Below are 21,696 nucleotides of genomic sequence, written 5' to 3' on the forward strand. Positions count from 1 at the left end.
AGCTCACCCACAGAGGATATCAGTCATTAAATATTAGATGAGCACACTTATGTGCTAGTAGGAGCAAGCTGGCTGAGGAAATGGCGTATGAGCCGAGAAACGCGTTGCATTTACAGGGGGCTTGACTGTATGCCCCTAGTTCACTCCTTTGTATATGTATTTTAATTTGTTTTTAATAAATAGAACGTTTTAATTTTTAAAAAATACTCTTGTGAGTGATTTTGCCTGCACCTGCTTGGTGTGGAACCTAACACACTGAAGTCTGCCACTTTTGGATATTGCATCCTAAGGAAAAGTCCCTTGGTGGTGAGCTGAAACACCTTACCATAATATGCCAGCTTGCTCCTACTAGCACATAAGTGTGCTCATCTAATATTTAATGACTGATATCCTCTGTGGGTGAGCTGTCACACCTGATAAAATCTGCAGCCTGTCCCTACAAGCACATAGGTGTGCTCCAGAGCATTGTGAGTACCCATTTGGCTTTTTTCTGTGGCTTTATGCTTATTTGATGATACTACACATGAGGCGCCCCTTTGTTTTGTCTTTTATATAGCATCTCTGGACCATTGTTGGTGAGGAGGAGGCTGCCATCGTTGAGAAGAAAGATGCACTTCTTAATCTGAAATTGAACTTTCCTTTAGCATGCCAAATTGCTGGCAATTCTAATTGTATTTACATGCTTATATATCATTGAGGTTATCACTAGCTATTTTTTAGCGCTCACCCTTTTGTTGTGTAGAAAATTTATGGCTTACCTGAAATTCCACGATCCACCCTATTTATTTTTTTGGCGGCATCTTATTTTCTAAACTTCAGGCACCTATTTACCACTAGTGTTCCTCCTACCTTTCCTTTATTCCCTCAGTTGAATGACTGGGGGAGTATCGTAATGGGAGGATACTTAAGCTCTGGCTGTGGTGGTGTTTGCCTCCTCCTGATGGCCAGGCGGTAATTTTCCCAACAGTAATTGAATGGATTTGTGGACTCGATTTCAGGAAAGAAAATAATTTTATCAGGTAAGCATACAATTTGTTTTAATGAAGCCTTGAATAAAAGTAAGTTGTCTTAACTTTTACATTCATGACTGCACTGCCTGATTGCTAGTAAGTATATATAAATCAATCAGTCAAGCTTGCTTGATATTATAAAAGATGTTGGAAAATGAATTGTATGCTCTATATATGAATCATGAAAGAAACAATGAGTTTCATGCCCCTTTAAATTTTTGTGGTTAAATGTGATGTAGTGTTTCCAGGGACATTGTTACAAGTATCGCTTTTTTTTGTTTCAGAATAAAGCAATTGCAACACCTGTCCAGGGTGTTTGGGATATGAGGAACAAGCAGTTTCACACAGGCATTGAGATTAAGGTGTGGGCGATTGCTTGTTTTGCTCCTCAGCGGCAGTGCACTGAAGTTCATCTAAAGTAAGTGCTTTTCAAGTTATGCGTTTTGTTTTTGTGTTAAGATGTTTGAAATAGATTTTTTTAAGAAATTAGTTTTAAATTATATGTATTGTTTTAATTTATCACTTTTTTTTTTCTCACTGAATCTGTTTTTTGTTCCATTAATATGTTTGTAGGCTGCGGCACATTAGAGAATTTTAATATATCACTATTTCTTGTGTATAACAGTGTTTAACCCCAGCAAAAGCCTGATTTGCCAACTGATAACTGTACCTAAACAAATGGATCTTGTGTAGTCTGGTATATGAATGGCAAAATAGTTACATATATGTGTTTTTTTTTTTTGTGTTTTTTTTTTTAACTAAGTGTTTTATCTAATCAAAATATGTAAAGACAGTGGTCGGAGCTTAATGTTGAAGGAGCAAGACTTGTCTTGAAAGAGCTCCTGACCGTATATTAAATTCAGGAGCTAATTAATACCTTTTTCTGCAATTCCAACATTGCCAAATCTACTAATGGACTCGGAGAAACTACCGTCTTTCTTCTAGCCTGAAAACCGGTATTTAATTAGACTTTTTAACAGACGAACGGGCTCTTTAGTAGTGTGGCCTAGTACTCGGTGGGTAAACAATTGCCTCTTACAGAAAGAGTTTGGACTCTACGCATTCACCTTCCCAGCTAAATGGCTTACATGCCCGTTTCAGAGTGAGCAGCATAACCGGGTGTAGTTGCGGTCGTCTTACAGCCGCCCTCACAACCCTACTAATGGAGGACATCTTGCAACGCCTGCAAGTCATCTTTACAAACTTCGAAACGGCAATGCTTGGACACATTCATGATCACTTTATTACACAAAATGAGAAGCTGCTGACCAGAGCCCCTTCGCCACCACTCCAGGAAGGGCAGACACATACCACAAAGCAGGAGCGAGACGTAGGGTGCATTATACCTATCGGGACCAACCTGACCTCGTGGGATGAAGCCGGCCCGAGAAAACGGATCTCAGATTTCCTGATCTGTTTGTCAGGAGACATAGCTGATGATTTGGAGATGAGGGGCCTTGACTTCTGGCCTGAAAAAAGTCAAATACCTGTCTGGCAGATACATGCAGACGAAATTGCCCAACACCTGCATAGAAAAGAGTTGTGAAGCAGCGGCCTTACTACCAGCGCGCTCTTACCATAACACCGGAGTCTCCGATCTAAAAGTATGGATACATACATGTGAAGCTCCTCAAACAGTGAACAAACTCTATGCCACTCTCCTGATACAAACCAGCAGACGGGCTGGTGTGGGGTAGTATAATGAGTCCTATCTAGAGACTGTACTTTTGGAATATGGTAGATAAACTTTTAGCTTTAGACTTCTAAAATTGTTAAGTAGCATCTTGAGTTTAGTTTTATTAACCAACAATTTACAACATGAGCTCAGTTCATAATCCTTGTTCGAATTGCTCTAATAGATTAGTTATGGTGCGACCGACCGCGCTCTCTGTGATTTTGCTTCGCCACCTAAGAGGTGGCGTAGGCTGTAGGAAGCAGCGGTCTAATGACCGCTGCTTCTTACATTGCGGGAAGCAGGCTCGCATATGCGAACCTGCCCCGCAAAGGCTCCGGAGCAGCTTTCGCTGCTTCGTACATGGAGCCCTATGTGTCCAGATTCATCTGTGAAGAGAACAGGTTACCTAACAGTGTTCCTTTTTAAGCCATGTTGTAGCATAGATTGCAGACCATCTGCTGATTTAAAAGTGTAATGCTGGTCATTATCCTATATTCTCTGCCTCTAAATGTGACTAAGGCACTTATGTAATCTTAAACTATATACTCCTCCCTGACCCCATATAGAGTCATAATTGAGTTACAGGTTTATTCCTATAGTACACTAGCTTATTACCTGTCTGGTGTTCCATAGCAAATATTGCTTCAGGTTGATCAGTTATGCATAGTTTGGTAATATTGATTCAGTCTACATATATAACGGGCTGTCTGCAGCCGGGACAGCATAAAATGATTATTTCTTTTGCAAGATGTACAGAGTCCACGGTTTCATCCTTACTTGTGGGATATTATCCTTCCCAACAGGAAGTGGCAAAGAGAGCACCCACAGCAGAGCTGTCTATATAGCTCCCCCTTAACTCCACCCCCCAGTCATTCTCTTTGCCGGCTCTAAGCAGGAAGGGTAAAGTGAAAGAGGTGATAAACTGTAAACTGTTAGTTTCTGTTGTAAGGTGTATCCAGTCCACGGATCATCCATTACTTGTGGGATATTCTCCTTCCCAACAGGAAGTTGCAAGAGGATCACCCACAGCAGAGCTGCTATATAGCTCCTCCCCTAACTGCCATATCCAGTCATTCTCTTGCAACTCTCGACAAGCATGGAGGTAGTAAGAGAGAAGTGGTGAAACGTAGTTGTTTTTTTCTTCAATCAAAAGTTTATTTTTAAATGGTACCGGAGTTGTACTATTTTGTCCCAGGCAGAAAATAGAATAAGAATCTGCCTGTGATTTATATGATCTTAGCAGTTTGTAACTAAGATCCATTGCTGTTCTCACACATAACTGAAGAGAGAGGTAACTTCAGCTGGGGCATGGCGTGCAGGTTATCCTGCTATGAGGTATGTGCAGTTAAAATTTGTTTCATGTAATTAGCAAGAGTCCATGAGCTAGTGACGTATGGGATATACATTCCTACCAGGAGGGGCAAAGTTTCCCAAACCTCCAAAATGCCTATAAATACACCCCTCACCACACCCACAAATCAGTTTTACAAACTTTGCCTCCTGTGGAGGTGGTGAAGTAAGTTTGTGCTAGATTCTACGTTGATATGCGCTCCGCAGCAGGTTGGAGCCCGGTTTTCCTCTCAGCGTGCAGTGAATGTCAGAGGGATGTGAAGAGAGTATTGCCTATTTGAATTCAATGATCTCCTTCTACGGGGTCTATTTCATAGGTTCTCTGTTATCGGTCGTAGAGATTCATCTCTTACCTCCCTTTTCAGATCGACGATATACTCTTATATATACCATTACCTCTACTGATTCTCGTTTCAGTACTGGTTTGGCTTTCTACTACATGTAGTCCTGGGGTAAGTAAGTCTTATTTTCTGTGACACTCTAAGCTATGGTTGTGCACTTTTATATAAAGTTCTAAATATATGTGTTTAAACATTTATTAGCCTTGATTAAGGATGTTCAACGTTCCTTATTTTCAGACAGTCCGTTTCATATTTGGGATAATGCATATGAATAATTCAATTTTTTTCTTACCTTAAAATTTGACTTTTTTTTCCTGTGGGCTGTTAGGCTCGCGGGGGCTGAAAATGCTTCATTTTATTGCGTCATTCTTGGCGCGGACTTTCTTGGCGCAAAAATTTGCTTGTCATTTCCGGCGTCATACGTGTCGCCGGAAGTTGCGTCATTTTTTTGACGTTTTTGCGCCAAAAAATGTCGGTGTTACCGGATGTGGCTTTTTTTGGCGCTAAAAAATTTGAGCGTCATTGTTGTCTCCACATTATTTAAGTCTCATTATTTATTGCTTCTGGTTGCTAGAAGCTTGTTCATTGGCATTTTTTTCCCATTCCTGAAACTGTCATTTAAGGAATTTGATCAATTTTGCTTTATATGTTGTTTTTTCTATTACATATTGCAAGATGTCTCAGATGGACTCTGAATCGGAAGCCACTTCTGGAAAAACGCTTAACTGAGTTTCAGTTCTACCAAAGCTAAGTTCATTTATTTTAAATGTTATAAATGTTTATCTTTAGCTATGGTTTGTAATAAGTTATTATGTTATACTTTTACATGCAGAATCCATTAGTATTTATGCTTTATATATTTTCTTTTCTTACAAGAAATATTTAGAAGACTTATAAGAAATATTTTTCTGATTCTATGTTAAAGGCTTTGTCTGACTTCGTGCCTTCTAATAAAATTTTTAGGTCTTTTCACTTTTTTATTGAAGTTTCAAATGACCAACAACATACTGATTTATCCTTCTCTGATGATGTTTTTTTCTCTTTCAGAAATTTTCTTCATCAGATATTGACACTAACAAATCTACTTTTCTTCTGTTAAGTGTGATCAGTCCACGGGTCATCATTACTTCTGGGATATTACTCCTCCCCAACAGGAAGTGCAAGAGGATTCACCCAGCAGAGCTGCATATAGCTCCTCCCCTCTACGTCACTCCCAGTCATTCTCTTGCACCCAACGACTAGATAGGATGTGTGAGAGGACTATGGTGATTATACTTAGTTTTATACCTTCAATCAAAAGTTTGTTATTTTAAAATAGCACCGGAGTGTGTTATTACCTCTCTGGCAGAGTTTGAAGAAGAATCTACCAGAGTTTTGCTATGATTTTAGCCGGAGTAGTTAAGATCATATTGCTGTTCTCGGCCATCTGAGGAGTGAGGTAAACTTCAGATCAGGGGACAGTGGGCAGATGAATCTGCATAGAGGTATGTAGCAGTTTTTATTTTCTGACAATGGAATTGATGAGAAAATCCTGCCATACCGATATAATGTCATGTATGTATACTTTACACTTCAGTATTCTGGGGAATGGTACTTCACTAGAATTACACTGTAAGAAATACATAAAGCTGTTTAATAACTAGAGATTATGTTTAACGTTTTTGCTGGAATGTAAAATCGTTTTCATTTGCTGAGGTACTGTGTGAATAAATGTTTGGGCACTATTTTTCCACTTGGCAGTTGCTTAATCTGTTTTTCTGACAGTTTCTGTTCTCCCTCACTGCTGTGTGTGAGGGGGAGGGGCCGTTTTTTGGCGCTTTTTCTATGCATCAAATATTTCAGTCAGCAACTCATTGTATTCCCTGCATGAATCCGGTTCATCTCTACAGAGCTCAGGGGTCTTCAAAACTTATTTTGAGGGAGGTAATTTCTCTCAGCAGAGCTGTGAGAATTATAGTTTGACTGAGATAAAAAACGTTTATTCTGTAATTTGTTTCCTGCTTTCAGAATTTGTTATCTTTGCTAATGGGATTAAACCTTTGCTAAAGTTGTGTTGTTTACAAGGATTGAGGCTATAACTGTTTCAATTTATTAATTTTCAACTGTCATAGATCTTCTGTGCTTCTTAAAGGCACAGTACGTTTTAATATTATTCTAATTGAATTGTATTTCCTAGTTGCAAGTTTATTTGCTAGTGTGTTAAACATGTCTGATTCAGAGGATGATACCTGTGTCATTTGTTGCAATGCCAAAGTGGAGCCCAATAGAAATTTATGTACTAACTGTATTGATGCTACTTTAAATAAGTCAATCTGTACAAATTGAACAAATTTCACCAAACAACGAGGGGAGAGTTATGCCGACTAACTCGCCTCACGTGTCAGTACCTACATCTCCCGCTCAGAGGGAGGTGCGTGATATTGTAGCGCCGAGTACATCTGGGCGGCCATTACAAATCACATTACAGGATATGGCTACTGTTATGACTGAGGTTTTGGCTAAATTACCAGAACTAAGAGGTAAGCGTGATCACTCTGGGGTGAGAACAGAGTGCGCTGATAATATTAGGGCCATGTCAGACACTGCGTCACAGGTGGCAGAACATGAGGACGGAGAACTTCATTCTGTGGGTGACGTTTCTGATCCAAACAGACTGGATTCAGATATTTCAAATTTTAAATTTAAACTGGAAAACCTCCGTGTATTACTAGGGGAGGTGTTAGCGGCTCTGAATGATTGTAACACAGTTGCAATACCAGAGAAAATGTGTAGGTTGGATAAATATTTTGCGGTACCGACGAGTACTGAGGTTTTTCCTATACCTAAGAGACTTACTGAAATTGTTACTAAGGAGTGGGATAGGCCCGGTGTGCCGTTCTCACCCCCTCCGATATTTAGAAAAATGTTTCCAATAGACGCCACCACAAGGGACTTATGGCAAACGGTCCCTAAGGTGGAGGGAGCAGTTTCTACCTTAGCTAAGCGTACCACTATCCCGGTGGAGGATAGCTGTGCTTTTTCAGATCCAATGGATAAAAAGTTAGAGGATTACCTTAAGAAAATGTTTGTTCAACAAGGTTTTATATTGCAACCCCTTGCATGCATTGCGCCGATCACGGCTGCAGCGGCATTCTGGATTGAGTCTCTGGAAGAGAACATTGGTTCAGCTACTCTGGACGACATTACGGACAGGCTTAGAGTCCTTAAACTAGCTAATTCATTCATTTCGGAGGCCGTAGTACATCTTACTAAACTTACGGCGAAGAATTCAGGATTCGCCATTCAGGCACGCAGGGCGCTGTGGCTAAAATCCTGGTCAGCTGATGTTACTTCTAAGTCTAAATTGCTTAATATACCTTTCAAAGGGCAGACCTTATTCGGGCCCGGGTTGAAAGAGATTATCGCTGACATTACAGGAGGTAAAGGCCATGCCCTGCCTCAGGACAAAGCCAAAGCCAAGACTAGACAGTCTAATTTTCGTTCCTTTCGTAATTTCAAAGCAGGAGCAGCATCAACTTCCTCTGCACCAAAACAGGAAGGAGCTGTTGCTCGCTACAGACAAGGCTGGAAACCTAACCAGTCCTGGAACAAGGGCAAGCAGACTAGGAAACCTGCTGCTGCCCCTAAAACAGCATGAATTGAGGGCCCCCGATCCGGGATCGGATCTAGTGGGGGGCAGACTTTCTCTCTTCGCCCAGGCTTGGGCAAGAGATGTTCAGGATCCCTGGACGCTAGAGATAATATCTCAGGGATACCTTCTGGACTTCAAATACTCTCCTCCAAGAGAGAGATTTCATCTGTCAAGATTGTCTACAATCCAGACAAAGAAAGAGGCGTTTCTACGCTGCGTACAAGAGCTCTTGTTAATGGGAGTAATCCATCCAGTTCCACGATCGGAACAGGGACAGGGGTTTTACTCAAATCTGTTTGTGGTTCCCAAAAAAGAGGGAACTTTCAGACCAATCCTGGACTTAAAGATCCTAAACAAATTCCTAAGAGTTCCATCGTTCAAGATGGAGACTATTCGGACAATTTTACCTATGATCCAAGAGGGTCAATACATGACCACTGTAGATTTAAAAGATGCTTACCTTCACATACCGATTCACAAAGATCATTATCGGTACCTAAGGTTTGCCTTCCTAGACAGGCATTACCAGTTTGTGGCTCTTCCATTCGGATTGGCTACAGCTCCAAGAATCTTCACAAAGGTTCTGGGTGCTCTTCTGGCGGTACTAAGACCGCGGGGAATCTCGGTAGCTCCATACCTAGACGACATTCTGATACAAGCTTCAAGCTTTCAAACTGCCAAGTCTCATACAGAGTTAGTGCTGGCATTTCTAAGGTCACATGGATGGAAGGTGAACGAAAAGAAAAGTTCACTCGTTCCACTCACAAGAGTTCCCTTCCTGGGGACTCTTATAGATTCTGTAGAAATGAAGATTTACCTGACAGAGGACAGGCTAACAAGACTTCAAAGTGCTTGCCGCACCCTTCATTCCATTCAACACAGACCACTGCAACTGTGCATGCTAAGTCAGTGGAATGGGGATTACTCAGACTTATCCCCTTCTCTGAATCTGGATCAAGAGACCAGAAATTCTCTTCTATGGTGGCTTTCTCGGCCACATCTGTCCAGGGGGATGCCATTCAGCAGACCAGACTGGACAATTGTAACAACAGACGCCAGCCTTCTAGGTTGGGGTGCCGTCTGGAATTCTCTGAAGGCTCAGGGACAATGGAGTCAGGAGGAGAGTCTCCTGCCAATAAACATTCTGGAATTGAGAGCAGTTCTCAATGCCCTCCTGGCTTGGCCCCAGTTGACAACTCGGGGGTTCATCAGGTTTCAGTCGGACAACATCACGACTGTAGCTTACATCAACCATCAGGGAGGGACAAGAAGCTCCCTAGCTATGATGGAAGTATCAAAGATAATTTGCTGGGCAGAGTCTCACTCTTGCCACCTGTCAGCAATCCACATCCCGGGAGTGGAGAACTGGGAGGCGGATTTCTTAAGTCGTCAGACTTTTCATCCGGGGGAGTGGGAACTTCATCCGGAGGTCTTTGCCCAAATACTTCGACGTTGGGGCAAACCAGAGATAGATCTCATGGCGTCTCGACAGAACGCCAAGCTTCCTCGTTACGGGTCCAGATCCAGGGATCCAGGAGCAGTCCTGATAGATGCTCTGACAGCACCTTGGGACTTCAGGATGGCTTACGTGTTTCCACCCTTCCCGTTGCTTCCTCGATTGATTGCCAGAATCAAACAAGAGAGAGCATCAGTGATTCTAATAGCACCTGCGTGGCCACGCAGGACTTGGTATGCAGACCTGGTGGACATGTCATCCTGTCCACCTTGGTCTCTACCTCTGAAACAGGACCTTCTGATACAGGGTCCCTTCAAACATCAAAATCTAACTTCTCTGAAGCTGACTGCTTGGAAATTGAACGCTTGATTTTATCAAGACGTGGATTTTCTGAGTCAGTTATTGATACCTTAATACAGGCTAGGAAACCTGTTACCAGAAAGATTTACCATAAGATATGGCGTAAATACCTATATTGGTGTGAATCCAAAGGTTACTCTTGGAGTAAGGTTAGGATTCCTAGGATATTGTCTTTTCTACAAGAAGGTTGAGAAAAGGGTTTATCTGCTAGTTCATTAAAGGGACAGATCTCAGCTCTGTCCATTCTGTTACACAAACGTCTGTCAGAAGTTCCTGACGTCCAGGCTTTTTGTCAGGCTTTGGCCAGAATTAAGCCTGTGTTTAAAACTGTTGCTCCACCATGGAGTTTAAACCTTGTTCTTAATGTTTTACAGGGCGTTCCGTTTGAACCCCTTCATTCCATTGATATAAAGTTGTTATCTTGGAAAGTTCTATTTTTAATGGCTATTTCCTCGGCTCGAAGAGTCTCTGAATTATCAGCCTTACATTGTGATTCTCCTTATTTGATTTTTCATTCGGATAAGGTAGTCCTGCGTACTAAACCTGGGTTCTTACCTAAGGTAGTTACTAACAGGAATATCAATCAAGAGATTGTTGTTCCTTCTTTATGCCCAAATCCTTCTTCAAAGAAGGAACGTCTACTGCACAACCTGGATGTAGTCCGTGCTCTAAAATTTTACTTACAGGCAACTAAGGAATTTCGACAAACGTCTTCTCTGTTTGTCATTTACTCTGGGCAGAGGAGAGGTCAAAAAGCTTCTGCTACCTCTCTTTCTTTTTGGCTTCGTAGCATAATTCGTTTAGCTTATGAGACTGCTGGACAGCAGCCTCCTGAAAGAATTACAGCTCATTCTACTAGAGCTGTGGCTTCCACTTGGGCCTTCAAGAATGAGGCCTCTGTTGAGCAGATTTGCAAGGCTGCAACTTGGTCTTCGCTTCATACTTTTTCCAAATTTTACAAATTTGACACTTTTGCTTCATCTGAGGCTATTTTTGGGAGAAAGGTTCTTCAGGCAGTGGTTCCTTCTGTATAAAGAGCCTGCCTATCCCTCCCGTCATCCGTGTACTTTTGCTTTGGTATTGGTATCCCAGAAGTAATGATGACCCGTGGACTGATCACACTTAACAGAAGAAAACATAATTTATGCTTACCTGATAAATTCCTTTCTTCTGTAGTGTGATCAGTCCACGGCCCGCCCTGTTTTTAAGGCAGGTAAATATTTTTTAATTTATACTCCAGTCACCACTTCACCCTTGGCTTTTCCTTTCTCCTTGGTCGAATGACTGGGAGTGACGTAGAGGGGAGGAGCTATATGCAGCTCTGCTGGGTGAATCCTCTTGCACTTCCTGTTGGGGAGGAGTAATATCCCAGAAGTAATGATGACCCGTGGACTGATCACACTACAGAAGAAAGGAATTTATCAGGTAAGCATAAATTATGTTTTTTATTTTTCTATTATTAAAGTACATTTGTTCTTTGTTGAAAAGGTGTTGATTGTTTTGGATATTAAGGTAACTAGTTCTTTAAGACTAGCTGACATTATTTCTGCCTATTTATTTCTTCTGTGTTTTCAGAGGTTTTCTTTCCAATTCCCTGTACTAGGGAATGGAATAGGCTGAGAATTTTCTTTTATTCCTTCTTCAAAGGTTTTAAACTATATTCTTTGCCAGCAGTTAAACTCAATTTGGAGGGTTCTCCAATTTATTGGGGCTATCTCTAATTCTACTAATTATGCTATTGTTTCTGTAGCAAAATAGTATTTATTTTCCTTTAGATAGTTGTATCTTATTTAGGGAAAATTATTTAGTTTCAGGTACTTTTCTTGGTCCTGTGATTTATTTGGATATTGCAATTGCTTCATTTTCTCTGTTTACTTTAAGATCAAGTATCAGATTATGATTTATTTTAGCATTGTTAAAGGGGCAACATTTACTAGACTAGGTGCTGTTGCATTTGTCTTGTTGTTTTACATTTATTGATTATGCAAGTCCACTGTATTGGCTGGTCCTTTAAACTGGACTATCATGCTATTAATTTCATTTGTGTCTTCATTTTATTGAATATTTTCGCAAATGAGGGTTAATCTATGTCTTTAGCTTTTTTAGCTAGAAGAATTTTGTGATTTAAAAAAAAAAAAAAATCCATATTTCTTTTGTTCTAAGATAATCGATTATTTGTTTTATAATTGGATTCAATTCTTAACTGTTACTCTGGGCTTCAAGGTTAAGTTCTAAGACTAAAACTTTAAGCTTATACTGGTTTGATTGTTCTTATTAAGGAACGAATTCCTGAGTTCTTTCCCAAGTAACATGTCTATATTTGGAGTTCGAAATCAGCTCCCTAATTTTGCGATGTACGTGCCGTATTCCAGCTTGGCTGGTAAGGGGCAGGTTAAGGCTTCTTTGAAATTTATTTTATCCAAATTTCTTTGATTTTATTCCAGTTAGGCTAACACTTTCTTTAACTGTGTTTCTGTCCTATATATTTTGGGTTCTGTTGAAGCATGGCTGGGCACCCATGGGGTTCAAGCGCTGCTCAGACCTGGAATCTTCTGGTGTATTTCTTCCAGTTCCTTTTGAGGAACCGGGTTTTGGAGTTTTATTCAAACTATTTTGCCTTTTTATGGTTATTGATAGCATTTTTTGTTTTCATTAGATACAATAAATGCATATTTTCATTTTTCTGTTTTCATTCAGATTATTTTCTGAGGATGCGGAATCTCATATGATTCACTTTGTTCTTCCAGGACATAGTTAGAGGATCTTCTTTTCAAAAGCTCTTGATTCCTCACACAAGGGTCACCTTTTTTAGGTTTCCAGGTAGTTTGTGTCACTGTCCTTGTCTCTATCAGACAAGGGATAATGTTATTGGGTTCCGTCTATCGGTACCTTTAGTCTTTATTATTTCCTTCAGTTGCTATATATGCATTGAAGTTTTAGGTCTTATGGCCACAGCATTGGATTCAATTCCCTTTGCTCATTTTCACTAGAAAGAACCTTTCCAGTCTTTTATAAGTGTTGTTTCTTCAAGAACATGGTTAGAGGATCAATTTACCAAAAAGTTCGTTTGATTCCTCAGACAAGGGTAACCTTTTTAGGTTTCCTGATAGATTCAGTGTTCTTGATTCTGTCTATGACGGACAAGAGGCGTCTGAAATTGGTTTCAGCTTATCGAAACCTTCAGTCTCAATCTTTCCCTTCGGTAGCCTTATGCATGGAAATTCTAGGTCTTATGACTGCTGCATTGGACGCGATCCCCTTTGCTCGTTTTCATGCGACCTCTTCAGCTCTGTATGCTGAACCAGTGGTGCAGGGATTATACAAAGGTATCTCAATTAATATCTTTATAACCGATTGTTCGACACTCTCTGACGTGGTGGACAGACCACCATCGTTTAGTTCAGGGGGCTTCTTTTGTTCTTCCAACCTAGACTGTGATCTCAACAGATGCAAGTCTGACAGGTTGGGGAGCTGTATGGGGGTTTCTTACAGCACAAGGAGTTTGGGAATCTCAGGAGGCGAGATTACCAATCAACATTTTTGGAACTCCGTGCAATTTTTAGAGCTCTTCAGTCGTGGCCTCTTCTAAAGAGAGAGTCGTTCATTTGTTTCTAGACGGACGATGTCACAACCGTGGCATATGTCAATCATCAAGGATGAACTCATAGGCCTCTGGCTATGAAAGAAGTCTCTCGAATACTTGTATGGGCGGAATCCAGCTCCTGTCTAATTTCTGCGGTTCATATCCCAGGTATAGACAATTGGGAAGCGGATTATCTCAGTCGCCAAACGCTACATCCGGGCGAATGGTTTCTTCACCCAGAGGTATTTCTTCAGATTGTTCAAATATGGGGACTTCCAGAAATAGATCTGATGGCTTCTCATCTAAACAAGAAGCTTCCCAGGTATTTGTCCAGATCCAGGGATCCTCAGGCGGAAGCAGTGGATGCATTGTCACTTCCTTGGAAGTATCATCCTGCTTATATCTTTCCGCCTATAGTTCTTTTTCCAAGATTCTAAAGGAACGTTCGTTTATTCTGCTGGTGGCTCCAGCATGGCCTCAAAGGTTTTGGTATGCGGATCTTGTCCGGATGGCCACTTGCCAACCGTGGACTCTTCCGTTAAGACCAGACCTATCGCAAGGTCCTTTTTTCCATCAGGTTCTCAAATCCTTAATTTTGAAGGTATGGAGATTGAACGCTTGATTCTCAGTCATAGAGGTTTCTCTGACTCTGTGATTAATACTATGTTACAGGCTCGTAAAACTGTATCTAGGAAGATATATTATCGAGTCTGGAAGATTTACATTTCTTGGTGTTTTTCTCATCATTTTTCTTGGCATTCTTTTAGAATTCCTAGAATTTTACAGTTTCTTCAGGATGGTTTGGATAAGGTTTGTCTGCAAGTTCCTTGAAAGGTCAAATCTCTGCTCTTTCTGTTCTTTTTCACAGAAAGATTGCTATTCTTCCTGATATTCATTGTTTTGTACAAGCTTTGGCTCGTATAAAACCTGTTATTAAGTCAATCTCTCCTCCTTGGAGTTTCAATTTGGTTCTGGGGGCTCTTCAAGCTCCTCCGTTTGAACCTATGCATTCGCTGGACATTACATTACTTTCTTGGAAAGTTTTTGTTTCTTTTGGCCATCTCTTCTGCTAGAAGAGTTTCTGAATTATCTGCTCTTTCTTGTGAGTCTTTTTTTCTGATTTTTCATCAGGATAAGGCGGTGTTGTGAACTTCTTTTAAATTTTTACCTAAGGTTGTGAATTCTAACAACATTAGTAGAGAAATTGTGGTTCCTTCATTGTGTCCTAATCCTAAGAATTCTAAGGAAAAGTCGTTGCATTCTTTGGATGTAGTTAGAGCTTTGAAATATTATGTTGAAGCTACTAAGGATTTCCGAAAGACTTCTAGTCTATTTGTTATCTTTTCCGGTTCTAGGAAAGGTCAGAAGGCTTCTGCCATTTCTTTGGCATCATGATTAAGGGACTAACCGAAACATGTAGGACAGACCAGTTCCTGAAAATGCTCTGCCTATTCTTTTGATTTTAACTTCACTGTTGCCTATCAAGATATTTTTATCTACACTTGGATATTAAAAATAGTATGCTTACTTTGGAGGATCGCAGTGTATTTCTTTTTGCTTGAATGATCTTGGTTAAGATGCCAAAGAAATAGCAGAAGCCTTCTGACCTTTCCTAGAACCGGAAAAGATAACAAATAGACTAGAAGTCTTTCGGAAATCCTTGTTTCATCATGCCTATGTCGAGTCGGGTAACACTCCGCCTCAAAGGATTATAGCTCATTCTACTAGGTCAGTTTCTACTTCCTGGGCGTATAGGAATGAAGCTTCAGTTGATCAGATTTGCAAAGCAGCCACTTGGTCTTCTTTGCATACTTTTTCTAAATTCTACCATTTTGATGTGTTTTCTTCTTCTGAAGCAGTTTTTGGTAGAAAAGTACTTCAGGCAGCTGTTTCAGTTTGATTCTTCTGCTTATAATTTCAGTTTTTTTCATTATAAGATTTAAACTTTATTTTGGGTGTGGATTTTTTTCAGCGGAATTGGCTGTCTTTATTTTATCCCTCCCTCTCTAGTGACTCTTGCGTGGAAGATCCACATCTTGGGTAGTCATTATCCCATACGTCACTAGCTCATGGACTCTTGCTAATTACATGAAAGAAAACATAATTTATGTAAGAACTTACCTGATAAATTCATTTCTTTCATATTAGCAAGAGTCCATGAGGCCCACCCTTTTTTGTGGTGGTTATGATTTCTCCTGTTAAGTGTGGTCAGTCCACGGGTCATCATTACTTCTGGGATATTATCTCCTCCCCCACAGGAAGTGCAAGAGGATTCACCCAGCAGAGCTGCCACACAGCTCCTCCCCTCTACGTCACCCCCAGTCATTCTCTTGCACCCAACGAATAGATAGGATGTGTGAGAGGACTGTGGTGATTTTAATTAGTTTATTACCTTCAATCAAAAGTTTGTTATTTTATAATAGCACCGGAGTGTGTTATTCATTCTCTGGTAGAATTTGAAGAAGAATCTACCTGAGTTTTTTTCTATGATTTTAGCCGGAGTAGTTAAGATCATATTGCTGTTTCTCGGCCATCTGAGGAGAGGTAAACTTCAGATCAGGGGACAGCGGGCAGATTAATCTGCAAAGAGGTATGTAGCAGTTTATTATTTTCTGACATGGAATTGATGAGAAAATCCTGCCATACCGTTGTAATGTAAACTCAGCCTTAAATGCAGTAGAGGTAGCTGGTATCAGGCTGTCATGTATGTATATTTTACACTTCAGTATTCTGGGGAATGGTACTTCACTGGATTTATACTGTATGCATAGACTTAACCTAATTTGCAGGGACTTGCAATAGGTTTTAAATAACAATTAATTTATTGAGGTTAAACGTTTTTTTGCTGGCATGTAAAATCGTTTATTTCTCTGAGGTACTGGGTGAAAAAATGTTTTGGGCACTATTTTTTCCACTTGGCAATAGTTTTGTTTAAATTAAAGCAGTTTACTGATCTCTCTCACTGTTATGTGTGAGGGGGAGGGCAAGTTGCTAGTTTATTGCTAGTGTGTTAAACATGTCTGATTCAGAGGAAGATACATGTGCTATATGTGCTAATGCCAAAGTGGAGCCCAATAGAAATTTATGTATAAATAAAAGTCAATCTGTACAAACTGAACATATTTCACCTAACAACGAGGGGAGAGTTATGCCGACTAACTCGCCTCACGTGTCAGTACCTGCATCTCCCGCTCGGGAGGTGCGTGATATTGTAGCGCCGAGTACATCTGGGTGGCCATTTCAAATCACATTACAGGATATGGCTACTGTTATGACTGAAGTTTTGGCTAAATTACCAGAACTTAGAGGCAAGCGTGATCACTCTGGGGTGAGAACAGAGTGTGCTGATAATATTAGGGCCATGTCAGACACTGCGTCACAGGTGGCAGAACATGAGGACGGAGAACTTCATTCTGTGGGTGACGGTTCTGATCCAAACAGACTGGATTCAGATATTTCAAATTTTAAATTTAAGCTGGAAAACCTCCGTGTATTACTAGGGGAGGTGTTAGCGGCTCTGAATGATTGTAACACAGTTGCAATACCAGAGAAAATGTGTAGGTTGGATAAATATTTTGCGGTACCGGCGAGTACTGATGTTTTTCCTATACCTAAGAGACTTACTGAAATTGTTACTAAGGAGTGAGATAGGCCCGGTGTGCCGTTCTCACCTCCTCCGATATTTAGAAAAATGTTTCCAATAGACGCCACCACACAGGACTTATGGCAAACGGTCCCTAAGGTGGAGGGAGCAGTTTCTACTTTAGCTAAGCGTACCACTATCCCGGTGGAGGATAGCTGTGCTTTCTTCTGTTATGTGTGATCAGTCCACGGGTCATCATTACTTCTGGGATATAACTCCTCCCCAACAGGAAATGCAAGAGGATTCACCCAGCAGAGCTGCATATAGCTCCTCCCCTCTACGTCAGTCCCAGTCATTCTCTTGCACCCAACGACTAGATAGGATGTGTGAGAGGACTATGGTGATTATACTTAGTTTTTATGACTTCAATCAAAAGTTTGTTATTTTACAATAGCACCGGAGCGTGTTATTACTTCTCTGGCAGAGTTTGAGGAAGAATCTACCAGAGTTTTTTACTATGATTTTAACCGGAGTAGTTAAGATCATATTGCTGTTCTCGGCCATCTGAGGGAGGTAAAAGCTTCAGATCAGGGGACAGCGGGCAGATGAATCTGCATTGAGGTATGTAGCAGTTTTTATTTTCTGAATGGAATTGATGAGAAAATCCTGCCATACCGTTATAATGTCATGTATGTATACACTTCAGTATTCTGGGGATGGTATTTCACCGGAACTACTCTGTTAAAAGTCACTAATCCTTTTAATAAGTATTTATCATGTTAAACGTTTTTGCTGGAATGTAGAATCGTTTACATTTCTGAGGTACTGAGTGAATAAATATTTGGGCATTATTTTCCACTTGGCAGTTGTTTGGTTTTAATTATGACAGTTTCGTTTCTCTTCACTGCTGTGTGTGAGGGGGAGGGGCCGTTTTTGGCGCTCTTTGCTACGCATCAAAAAATTCCAGTCAGTTACTCTTATATTTCCTGCATGATCCGGTTCATCTCTGACAGATCTCAGGGGTCTTCAAACTTCTTTAGAGGGAGGTAGATTCTCTCAGCAGAGCTGTGAGAATTTTATATTGACTGTGAATAAAAACGTTGCTCTGTAATTTTTATGTCAAATTTAATTCCATTGATATAAAATTGTTATCTTGGAAAGTTCTGTTTTTAATGGCTATTTCCTCGGCTCGAAGAGTCTCTGAGTTATCAGCCTTACATTGTGATTCTCCTTATCTGATTTTTCACTCAGACAAGGTAGTTCTGCGTACTAAACCTGGGTTCTTACCTAAGGTAGTCACTAACAGGAATATCAATCAAGAGATTGTTGTTCCATCCTTGTGTCCAAATCCTTCTTCAAAGAAGGAACGTCTTCTACACAATCTGGATGTAGTTCGTGCCCTCAAGTTCTACTTGCAGGCAACTAAAGATTTTCGCCAAACTTCTTCCCTGTTTGTCGTTTATTCTGGACAGAGGAGAGGTCAAAAAGCTTCTGCTACCTCTCTCTCTTTTTGGCTTCGTAGCATAATACGTTTAGCCTATGAGACTGCTGGACAGCAGCCTCCTGAAAGAATTACAGCTCACTCCACTAGAGCTGTGGCTTCCACTTGGGCCTTTAAGAATGAGGCCTCTGTTGAACAGATTTGCAAGGCTGCAACTTGGTCTTCGCTTCATACTTTTTCCAAATTTTACAAATTTGACACTTTTGCTTCTTCGGAGGCTATTTTTGGGAGAAAGGTTCTTCAGGCAGTGGTTCCTTCTGTATAATGAGCCTGCCTATCCCTCCCGTCATCCGTGTACTTTTGCTTTGGTATTGGTATCCCAGAAGTAATGATGACCCGTGGACTGATCACACATAACAGAAGAAAACATAATTTATGCTTACCTGATAAATTCCTTTCTTCTGTTGTGTGATCAGTCCACGGCCCGCCCTGTTTTAAGGCAGGTAAATATCTTTTAAATTATACTCCAGTCACCACTTCACCCTTGGTTACTCCTTTCTCGTTGATTCTTGGTCGAATGACTGGGACTGACGTAGAGGGGAGGAGCTATATGCAGCTCTGCTGGGTGAATCCTCTTGCATTTCCTGTTGGGGAGGAGTTATATCCCAGAAGTAATGATGACCCGTGGACTGATCACACAACAGAAGAAAGGAATTTATCAGGTAAGCATAAATTATGTTTTTTCAGATCCAATGGATAAAAAATTAGAGGGTTACCTTAAGAAAATGTTTGTTCAACAAGGTTTTATATTGCAACCTCTTGCATGTATTGCGCCTGTCACGGCTGCAGCAGCATTTTGGTTTGAGTCTCTGGAAGAGACACTTGAATCATCTACACTAGATGAGATTACACACAAACTTAAAGCCCTTAAGTTAGCTAACTCATTTATTTCAGATGCCGTAGTACACTTAACTAAACTTACGGCTAAGAATTCCGGATTTGCCATTCAGGCACGCAGAGCACTGTGGCTAAAATCCTGGTCAGCTGATGTTACTTCTAAATCTAAATTGCTTAATATACCTTTCAAAGGGCAGACCTTATTCGGGCCCGGGTTGAAAGAGATTATCGCTGACATTACAGGAGGTAAAGGCCATGCCCTGCCTCAGGACAAAGCTAAACCTAGGGCTAGACAGTCTAATTTTCGTTCCTTTCGTAATTTCAAAGCAGGAACAGCATCTACTTCCTCTGCACCAAAACAGGAAGGAGCTGTTGCTCGCTACAGACAAGGCTGGAAACCTAACCAGTCCTGGAACAAGGGCAAGCAGGCCAGGAAACCTGCTGCTGCCCCTAAGACAGCATGAATCGAGGGCCCCCGATCCGGGACCGGATCTAGTAGGGGGCAGACTTTCTCTCTTCGCCCAGGCTTGGGCAAGAGATGTTCAGGATCCCTGGGCGTTAGAGATCATATCTCAGGGATACCTTCTGGACTTCAAATCCTCTCCCCCAAGAGGGAGATTTCATCTGTCAAGGTTGTCAATAAACCAAATAAAGAAAGAAGCGTTCTTACGCTGCGTACAAGATCTTTTATTAATGGGAGTGATCCATCCAGTTCCGCGGTCGGAACAAGGACAAGGGTTTTACTCAAATCTGTTTGTAGTTCCCAAAAAAGAGGGAACTTTCAGGCCAATCTTGGATTTAAAGATCCTAAACAAATTCCTAAGAGTTCCATCGTTCAAGATGGAAACTATTCGAACAATTTTGCCCATGATCCAAGAGGGTCAGTACATGACCACAGTGGATTTAAAGGATGCTTACCTTCACATACCGATTCACAGAAATCATTACCGGTATCTAAGGTTTGCCTTTCTAGACAGGCATTACCAGTTTGTAGCTCTTCCATTCGGATTGGCTACGGCTCCAAGAATCTTCACAAAGGTTCTGGGTACTCTTCTGGCGGTTCTAAGACCGCAAGGAATTTCGGTAGCTCCGTACCTAGACGACATTCTGATACAAGCTTCAAGCTTTCAAACTGCCAAGTCTCATACAGAGTTAGTACTGGCATTTCTAAGGTCGCATGGATGGAAGGTGAACGAAAAGAAGAGTTCTCTCTCTCCACTCACAAGAGTTCCCTTCCTGGGGACTCTGATAGATTCTGTAGAAATGAAGATTTACCTGACAGAAGACAGGTTAACAAAGCTTCAAAATGCATGCCGTGTCCTTCATTCCATTCAACACCCGTCAGTAGCTCAATGCATGGAGATGATCGGCTTAATGGTAGCGGCAATGGACATAGTACCTTTTGCACGCCTACATCTCAGACCGCTGCAATTGTGCATGCTAAGTCAGTGGAATGGGGATTACTCAGATTTGTCCCCCACTCTGAATCTGAATCAAGAGACCAGAAATTCTCTTCTATGGTGGCTTTATCGGCCACACCTGTCCAGGGGGATGCCATTCAGCAGGCCAGACTGGACAATTGTAACTACAGACGCCAGCCTACTAGGTTGGGGCGCTGTCTGGAATTCTCTGAAGGCTCAGGGACTATGGAATCAGGAGGAGAGTCTCCTTCCAATAAACATTCTGGAATTGAGAGCAGTTCTCAATGCCCTTCTGGCTTGGCCCCAGTTAACAACTCGGGGGTTCATCAGGTTTCAGTCGGACAACATCACGACTGTAGCTTACATCAACCATCAGGGAGGGACAAGAAGCTCCCTAGCAATGATGGAAGTATCAAAGATAATTCGCTGGGCAGAGTCTCACTCTTGCCACCTGTCTGCAATCCACATCCCGGGAGTGGAGAACTGGGAGGCGGATTTCTTAAGTCGTCAGACTTTTCATCCGGGGGAGTGGGAACTTCATCCGGAGGTCTTTGCCCAGATACTTCGACGTTGGGGCAAACCAGAGATAGATCTCATGGCGTCTCGTCAGAACGCCAAGCTTCCTCGCTACGGGTCCAGATCCAGGGATCCGGGAGCGGTTCTGATAGATGCTTTGACAGCACCTTGGACCTTCGGGATGGCTTATGTGTTTCCACCCTTCCCGATGCTTCCTTGAATGATTGCCAGAATCAAACAGGAGAGAGCATCAGTGATTCTAATAGCACCTGCATGGCCACGCAGGACTTGGTATGCAGATCTAGTGGACATGTCATCCTGTCCGCCTTGGTCTCTACCTCTGAAACAGGACCTTCTGATCCAGGGTCCATTCAAACATCAAAATCTAACTTCTCTGAAGCTGACTGCTTGGAAATTGAACGCTTGATTTTA

General features: G+C 41.3%; 1 protein-coding gene across 1 annotated transcript in view; it reads left to right on the forward strand.

The window, feature by feature from the left end:
* AGO2 (argonaute RISC catalytic component 2) overlaps window positions 1–21,696 on the forward strand; it is a 598,276-nt gene that overhangs the window by 397,719 nt on the left and 178,861 nt on the right. Inside the window, exon 11 of the mRNA XM_053715953.1 lies at window positions 1,295–1,428. Coding sequence (XP_053571928.1) covers window positions 1,295–1,428 — 134 coding nt within the window. The remainder of the gene's footprint in view (window positions 1–1,294; window positions 1,429–21,696) is intronic.

Source organism: Bombina bombina, chromosome 5 (genome assembly GCF_027579735.1).
Source record: "Bombina bombina isolate aBomBom1 chromosome 5, aBomBom1.pri, whole genome shotgun sequence".
Classification (NCBI taxonomy): domain Eukaryota; kingdom Metazoa; phylum Chordata; class Amphibia; order Anura; family Bombinatoridae; genus Bombina; species Bombina bombina.